Source organism: Prosopis cineraria, unplaced genomic scaffold (genome assembly GCF_029017545.1).
Source record: "Prosopis cineraria cultivar Desert tree isolate PC_DT_omini unplaced genomic scaffold, ASM2901754v1 PC6, whole genome shotgun sequence".
Taxonomy (NCBI): domain Eukaryota; kingdom Viridiplantae; phylum Streptophyta; class Magnoliopsida; order Fabales; family Fabaceae; genus Prosopis; species Prosopis cineraria.
This window is the reverse complement of record NW_026555337.1, coordinates 13,185,771-13,194,704: the sequence shown is the minus strand read 5'-3', so window position 1 is coordinate 13,194,704 and position 8,934 is coordinate 13,185,771. Positions and strand designations below refer to the sequence as shown.

General features: G+C 31.6%; 1 protein-coding gene across 1 annotated transcript; it reads left to right on the top strand.

The window, feature by feature from the left end:
- Positions 1-432: 432 nt before the first annotated feature.
- Positions 433-8,290, top strand: LOC129314266 (uncharacterized). The gene is made up of 10 exons (XM_054957651.1): positions 433-465; positions 1,011-1,115; positions 2,870-2,935; positions 3,568-4,107; positions 4,238-4,399; positions 4,577-4,693; positions 4,790-4,918; positions 5,877-5,999; positions 6,273-6,586; positions 7,469-8,290. The coding sequence occupies exons 2-10, from the start codon at positions 1,016-1,018 to the stop codon at positions 8,111-8,113; spliced, it is 2,196 nt and encodes a 731-aa protein (XP_054813626.1). The 5' UTR covers positions 433-465; positions 1,011-1,015; the 3' UTR covers positions 8,114-8,290.
- The last annotated feature ends 644 nt before the right edge of the window (positions 8,291-8,934 follow it).

The window sequence follows — 8,934 nt, the reverse complement described above, 5'->3', positions numbered from 1 at the left end:
TATGGAAAAGATTGGACTTTAAGTTTTATCTTTTTTTTTTTTAGCTATATATGTTCTTGTTTTGTTTTTTGGTGTTGACTGTTGAGATATTTCTATTGACTTAAGAAGTAATCATCCGTCCTTATATATAAAGTATTTTTAATTAAATTTTATATATAAATAAAAATTTGTTATTTAATTAAACTCAGATGAAAACATAATGATTTTTTAATTTTACCCTTAATAATATCATAATTAATATCATGATGATGATGGGAAAAACATATAATTAATGATCTGTTTTATTTTTTAAGATGAAAGTAAAATTATTTAATTACTTAAAAATATTATTATCACCTTTTATGTTTAAGGATAAAATAATTTTTTAGAAAATATTTTATATACAAGGATGGAGGGAGTAAGTCTTTCTAGTTTGCTTCTGCTTCTGCCGCGTTCTGCTGATTGTGAACTCCGTCGTAGTCGCAGGTATTTTTTCTTTCTCTTTTCTCCATCTCGTCTTCAAGATTTTGTTTGGGTGAAGTTACAATCTCATACTTCTATTTCTTTACTAATAAAGCTCCTTCTTTCAGATCACTAACTTCTTCATTGTCCTTTGTTTGATTTTTCTTCCCCTCCTCCTCATTGTTCATGTTTTTCCCCCTTTTCTGATGTCATGGTTATGCTTTCTTCGTGGCGTTCTTGTTCGGCCTGACTCGATTTCCATAACTATGTCTAAAAGTGAGAAGTTTGGCTCATGAAAGGTTTAAAAATAGATTTTGGCCTCGCACTCCATGTTTTATTTTAAATTTGGCTCCCTCATTTATTAGCTTCTAGATCTACACGTAGTTCTAATTCATGGAACACTGGACCCTGAAAGTGAACTAATTGATTTAGCCCAAAAGTGTTTTAAGTAGTGTTGATCCATTGTATCCATGGAGACATAATCGACACTTATATACACGAGCGAGCGTGTGCGTGTATATATATGACAATTAACCTGTATGTCCACTGATGTCAATATTCATGTGCAGAGGCAATGAGTTCATCATCGCATGAGGGAATAACAACGACAAATGACACTGTGGTACTAGCACCGGAGAGAATTGCGGACCTCGTGAAAAAATATTTTAGATGGAGTATGGATATTTATATTTTACACCCTCTCTTTTTTATATTTTGCATGTTAAACTCATTTCATATTATTTTTTACCTCAGATCCAAAATTAATTTTTTTAACTCAAAAACTCAATAAATTTTAGCCCACAATTTCAATATACCCAAATAGTAATATTATTTTATAAAAAATTAACACTCATTAAACCTGTAAGAAAATAAAAAAAAATTAATCTGGCCCGCATCGTTTGAAATTTCAAATCAAATTTGAAGAAAAAAATTTGGTTGAAAAAGCCTTTTCTGTTATGAAATTTATGAAAAATGGTTGCGTAATTGAATGAGCAAACTATGGATGAATGATTGTCTTATGATTTATATTAAAAAAGAATTATTTAAAAGCATTGATAATAAGCTGAATGTTCAACGATTTTAAAATATGAAACCATGTAGAGAAAATTTATAAGGTATGTAATTATTAAGTAATTTTTTATTGTTTTTTAAATTATGAATATGTAAATAATTCTGCCCTTCCAGGCCCAGGATCCTGGCTCCACCACTGACTCTTTGCATGTATACTTATGTTTGTGCTGAAGTTGCTAATTTATTGTTTTTCCTTAGTTTTCCAAAAGAATAATAAAATTTTTAATTCCTCAATTTTGCCTTAGTTATCAGTTTGATCTCTTATAATTTAATTTCTTATATTATCATGTGAGTCTTTTAAGTTTTAAAACACAAATTAATCCTATTTAATTTTTATCAATATAAACCCTTACATTGTGTTTTGATCTATTGTTTTTTAAAATTATAGAATTTTTCTTTTTTCTATCTAGATAACTATATTCTTTTTATTAATTTATATAGCTGTCATTAATATTCTATTTCCATGTCAAAAAATTTTAACAATGCAACCTCTTTTTTAAAACAATAAGTATCAAATCGATAATTAAAATAAACTTAAGAGACCAAATTGATAATAGAGACAAACTTAAAGGAATAAAAGTTGTATTATCCCTTTTCTAAATCTTGAATAGAAAATAAAAACTACATATTTTTTGAGTTTAAGACATCATCATCATCATCATCATCATCATCATCATCATCATTAAATTTGAAAAAGTGACATCGTCCTAGGTAAAGTGATATTATTATTTTTTTTTTTGAGTTTAACAATTATTATTATTATATATACTTCATTTGTTCCTAATTATAAGGTAAAGTTTCAAATCCCTATTGAATCCTAAATATAGGATAAAATTATGGTAGTTAAATTTTTTTCCAACCTTATCCCTCTTTAATTGCAATAAATTGTTGGCATGCTTTTAACTTCTATCCAACACTTCATTATGGTTATTATAATACTTTTTGCCAAAAAAATGAAGGCTACTACTTCTTACAATGTTTTTAAATTAGTTAGATTTACTATATAATGAGGCCCAGGGACAGGGAGTGTGTAAAGATTATTTATTCTATAACAAACTCCTCTTATTACTATTATTAACATATTAAGATTTTGTTTGGGTAAAGTTACAATCTCATGTATACTTTATTTCTTTACCAAAGCTCTGTTCTTTCAGATCATTAACTTCTACTTCTTCGTTGTTTGTTTGATTTTTTACTTCTATTTGTTGGTTATGTTTTCTTTTTGGGGTTCTTGTTTGGCCTGGTCCAATTTTCATAGCTGTCTATATATTACAGTTCACATTTTCATCGTTTAAATTTAATTTGGGAAGGGTAAAAATATATATGCCTGAATTTTATATTTCTATTGTTGCTTTAGTTACGAGACTGGCTGGCTATTTTCGTGAAGGTGGACATACGTGCACGGAAGGGAAAGAATTAAGAGGTTTCTATAGTTTCTAATTTATGTTTGCATGTCAATGTTTGGATAAATATTCATTTGATAACAAGTAAAATAGGGCTATCTCCAGAGATAGTTTACCATTTGTAACGAATATTAGAAAAAAGGAAAATCAATTGTGAGTTTAGAGAAACATACTGTCTCTGCTACTCACGTTTAGATGTTTATACAAGTAAACTGAGTTACTCGAAAAATGATCATTACACAGTTACACACACACACACACACACACACACATTTCTTTCTTTCTTTGTCTTTTTTTTAAAAAAAGAAAAAGATGACAAGCCCAAAAGAGTCTTTTGGTCTCTATCCGTTATCCAAGTAAAATACGATCCATCATGTTTAGGTCCTTCTTGCTATTATGTCGTGTATTAGCGTTAATCAATAGTCAATTTGACTTGATACTTGCAAAGGCACTTTATAAAATTAATAAACCAAAATAAAGCTTTATACATAGTTAAAAAATCAATGGTACACTTTTGCCTTATCAAGTAATATTTCATATTTATATTTGGGTGTCATGATTTTCTTCATGGGTTTCTAGTCTGTTTCTGATTTCCATAACTATAACCTTTTTATATATATAACTAATTTGCAAGTGACAGTATGCTCGTCAGATGACGCCCAGATGAAGCAAAAAGTGAAGAAACTACTTAAGCATGTTAGGGAAGGCAAGTGGGAAAGCGTGATGGAAACATACAAGAAAGAAAGAGGGCTTCGCACGGAGAAGATAACAGAAAACGAAGACACAGTGTTACACATGGCTTTGTCTAAAAATGCGTACCGGGCAGCGTTAGAAATGGTATCCTTCATACTTCGCGAAGACAAAGAAGAAAAAGGGCACGCGAAAGAGGTGTTTGGAACTAAGAATAAGAAAAATAACACTGCTCTGCACTTAGCAGCTTCAATGGGTTATTTTAGAATTTGTGAGATGATTTGTAAAGTAGAGCCATCCTTAGTTAGGGAACGCAACACTGATGAGGAGACTCCCCTCTTCCTGGCGGCACACAGTGGCAACAAACGAGCTTTTCTTTTCCTTCATTATCTTTGTATGATCCATGCTGGAGATTCTTCAACTCATCATGGCCACGCGCACTATATACAAAGGGGCAATGATGATACCATCCTCCACTGTGCAATTGCACAGGGCCATATTGGTAAATTCAAACCAGAATTCATTCTTTCATATATTGCTGTGTAATGTGTTTTAGACTTAATTAACCAAGCAAGTTGAAGTGCAGATCTATATGTATATATTTATATATATGGTTTGCTTTGATTTGGCAGAAGTGGCAATCGAAATATTTTACCTTTATTATGGAGATCTTGTGAAAGAGATGAAGTGCAACAAGGATGGCTTGTTTCCGCTCCATCTCCTAGCAGCAATTCCTTCAGCTTTCAAAAGTACCAGTCTCCATGGTCGATCTACCATCGTCCGCTTCATTTATCGTAAGTACTGTACTGTTGTCCATTGAAGAGAATTGTGAGTGAGATGTTTCTCCTCCGTACAGAAACATGCTTCTTAGGAAAGCAAACATATTTATGAAGTGTCTGTTCATTTCATGAACTTTGTGACTTTACTTTATGTATAAATAATATGCTTGGTTTGTTTGGAACTTCCATAAGGGCTTTTTCGTGTTAAGAAGAAGAAGGAGGCCACGACCATTGAAGAATTGGAACGTGAACAGATGCCATCCGTCTGTCGTCGTATCTGCTTTAGAGTAATAGAATTGTTTGATCCAGGTAATTAAGCATGATTAATTAGTGCTCATCTTCTATACATACATACATACATACATGTTTGGAAACTAATAAACTTGTGATGGCTCATGCTGGCAGAATGTATGCCATTACTTGAAATCCCTCGCGTCAAGTACATTTTTGCCCTGCCGGGATTGATAATTTTTGTCCTGCTAGGCCTTACGCTAGTCCTTCCGCTATTCATCCTGGCTTTATTTTTATTAGCAGGTACGTACGCCATGTCAATGTGCATACAAAAGCATACATGTATATACTTGATTTAATGAAAATCATGCATGCCATATGATTTATATTGGTTCATTTGGAAAAAAGTACTGTATATGTATGTCTATCAATAACTACTAGTATTCCCGTTGAAAAAAGATTTAAACCAAACCAACCAAAAAAACAAAAAAAAAAAAAGAAGAAAACAGAGAGAGAGAGAAGGAGCGCAGAGAAGAACTAACATATGGACTTTTTTTTTTTTTTTTTTGGATCTAAAACTTCACTTTCACCAAGCTGTGGTTATCCTGTACATCTTTTGATCTTATAACCTCCAAAACGTGTCTTTTGGAATTAGAAAGGTGTAAGGTCGATAAATTTTAAGGTGCGTTTGAGAGGAGATATCTTAAAGAGTTTGAGTTCAAAAATGGAGTTAAAAGCTTTTAATTAATTTTCCTTGATATTTTATCTATCTTAAATATTTTCTTTATTAATTGCTTTTCTCTCATATTTTTTAATTATATATAATTATAAACTGTTATGGTGAAAGTGTAAATTTGATGCTCTTTCAGTTTGGTCACATGATTTTATAAAGTATCTTTACAGCTGTCTAAGTCTAACACAATTAGTTCCATATAAAAAAAGTTAACATTGTAATTTTAAATGCTGACAAAAATTCATAAATGATTTTTTTGTGTGCAAAACATGTTTACTTTTCCAAATTAAACTTAATATATTAGTATTTGAACATGTTTTGCTACCATTTAAAATTATAATATCGACATTTTCTATTATCAATGAATTAATGTTAAAGATTAAGAGACTAAAAAAATAATTTATAAAATTAAAAAAATAACTAAAGTAAGATTTTATATAAAGTTAACAAATTAAATGTATATTATTGTCCATTATTTTTGAATTCTCCATAATATTTTGAAAAGATTTCATGGTGGCTGATTCCTAGGGTACAGGTGGCTCCTTGAGATACGAAAAATGAAGGAGAAGCACAAATGGACTCGTCAAATAATGAATGGACTTCTTGAGCATACCTCCCATGATGAAATGTTAAAGACAAAACATGACAACGGTAGTTAAATTAAAGCATTATAATTTTATTCTATAAATATAGAACATATAGACATTTTAGGCGGAGTAATCATTCTTCATCTTCACTGTTAGATCACTTATGAATGAACTTCATTCTTCATCTTCATTGCTGCCCTATACTTATGACTGAAGGAGAGGGTATTGATTTAGTTAATTGTATGCTCATAGTGAGAATTGAGCTAGTTTCCATGAATTTTCTTAGTTCAACATGTAATAATTATTTTGTGATCTCAATTGTGAATGATTTGGATAGAGCTGGTAGAGACGCCTCTAATGATTGCTGCGAAGAATGGTGTGATAGAAATGGTGGAGAGGATTATGGAAAAATTTCCATCGATGATTGACAATGTGAATGATGAGGGGAAGAACATAGTTCTGGTAGCAGCAGAAAATAGACAGACCCAGTTATATAAGTTTTTATGGAATCGAAAGGACGACACAATTCCCGAAAGTGCATTTAGGCAAGTGGATCAAAAGGGGAACACTGCATTGCACTTGGCAGCCATGAGTGGTGCCAACCTAAATTGGCAAACAACAACCATGATAGGGGAATCCAAGTGGTTTGAGGTGCGTTTCCATTTGCTGCTAAACTTGTTTGGCTTAACTAACTATTACCACATCTGATGGATAACAAATCTTCTGGTCTCTGAAATTTACCTCAATTATTAATTTAATTTGATCCTTAAAGTTAATCTTTATCAATCAAGGCCCTAAAGTTTCATAAACAATTTCATGTTCTTATTTGATCTCATTATACCAGCAATTTTTTCTGCAATGCATGAGTTAAAGGTTACACCACCTGTGCGTCTTCAAACCATATTGCATAACTCACTGTGTATGATTATCAAACTTTAGGGACTTGATTAATATTGATTAAATAAACTTGAGGGATTAAAAATTTCATTATTCACTTATTACTAAACTACTTCCTCCGATCCTATTTATAAAATATATGGAGAATTTTTTTTAGTTATATTTATAAGTCATATCATTAAATTTTAATCACAAATTTCTCCCTTTGCCCTCTATTAAAGATTGGTGAGAGATAATGTTTGTTGTTATAGTATGTATATTTAATAGGGATAAAGTTGTGAATTTGTTAAATTTTTAAATAAAATTAATAAGTTTCAAGATTTTCTTTGATTATGATGACATATGTTGGAAGTGACTAATTGATTTCATTAGTCACCTCTAAAATTTTTCAAATGTGTATTACATGCTCTTTCATAATTAATGAATTTAAATAGGGATAATATTAAAAAACATAATTAACAACTCATCAAGTCCCTTATGTAAAGGACTAAAAAATTCTTCTAAAATGTGTCTTATAATAGGGATCGGAAGGAATAGGACCAAAGGAGTATTTTAATTGACTTGACATGAAGGATTGATTCAAAATATTACATAAAATAAACAAGGTAAATAATTTATAAATGGTGATGGTCGCAGTTGGTGAAAAAATCAGTGCCTTCTAATTTGAGGGAGCAGCGCAACAATGAGAGTAAAAGTGCAGAAGGAATCTTTAGAGAGAGTTATGGGGAATTGATGAAAAGCGATCTAGAGTGGGTGTATAAAACCTCACAAGCATGTTCTGTGGTTTCGAGCTTGGTTGCAACGATGGTCTTTCCCAATGTGGCAGCTAGTTCCAATAATGATAGTGGCAAGCCAACCCTTATAAACAAGTTTGGATTCAAAACTCTTCCAAACCCATATCTCGTGACCCTTTTCCTGTCCCTCATGTCCACCATCTCCTTCCTAGGCATACTTGCTTCTCGTTTCCAATCTGCTTGGTTTTGGATGCATGTTCCTTTCATGCTTCACATCGGCATGTTCTTCATGTATGCCTCCCTTGTTTCTTTGTGGATCTCTCTCATGCTCCATGACCACTCTACAACAACTTACGTAATTCTTGGCTCTCCAATTGGCTTCCTTATCATTCTCTTACTAACTGTATTCATTGGTCCTACGTTGAAGTCTATGTATAACAATCCCCCTAGCCTCCAACCACTCATGCCACAGAAAGGAAAAGGAAAAAGGAACGGATCCGAACCCAAGGGAAACGGAACAGACAGCCGGGAAGCAAAAAAAGGATAAGAAATAATATGATTTTGAAAAATATTTTGCATTAGGATCAGATTTAAAACCCTGAAATTAATTAAGTGCATGTCTTATTTTTCAAACAACACCGTCCATCATATATCACTTTCATTTTAAATGCTTGTGTGTGGTGTGATTTGATAGCTTTATTTCTCTTTTGTTTGCAACAATGTGTGTAAGAAGTATACTTTGAAGTTTTTGATTATTGTTTCTTGGACTTCACTCTATAGCTTCATTTTTGGGGTGCTCACGAGGATGCCAATCCAACTTGTGGCTCACTTGTAAAGTGTGTGACTACTTTCATAAGTGAACTCACGAGTTTGATTCGGCCAGACAAGAAAGGTACACATGATGACCAATTAACTGATCTGATTCAAATATATGTGGACTTAACCAAATGGAGTAATTTAATTCATTGCATCACTTAATTAAATTGCTGGGATAGCTATCGTTTGTAATTTCTCATATTACTTGTGTATTGGGAGATTGATGATTGATGATTGTTTTGACAAGTTTGAGATAATTAGTGATTACTCCCTCCATTAAAAATATAACTAAGGCATTTTTTAGGTGAGATGTTAAAAAATATAAGCCATTTTGAGTCTTTAAAAGCATAATTAATGATTTAAAAAAAAAATACACGTAATTAGGAGATATAATTGATAATGTTTTTTAATTGAGGAACTCTATTAAATAAGGATAAGTATGAAAAAAGTGTGTAATTTTAAACACAATTAAGCAACTCACTGAGAATATGATTCAGTTAAAATTACCTTATGTAATATTGAAGGGGATGGGAATATATGACAATTAATTTA

What these genes read in the sequence shown, in the direction of transcription:
- LOC129314266 (XM_054957651.1), top strand. Translation starts at nt 1,016, where the DNA reads ATGAGTTCATCATCGCATGAGGGAATAACAACGACAAATGACACTGTG. An exon ending in AATAGAATTGTTTGATCCAG is followed by an intron (nt 4,694 to 4,789) that starts GTAATTAAGCAT and finishes TCATGCTGGCAG; the next exon opens with AATGTATGCCATTACTTGAA. An exon ending in GGGAATCCAAGTGGTTTGAG is followed by an intron (nt 6,587 to 7,468) that starts GTGCGTTTCCAT and finishes TGATGGTCGCAG; the next exon opens with TTGGTGAAAAAATCAGTGCC.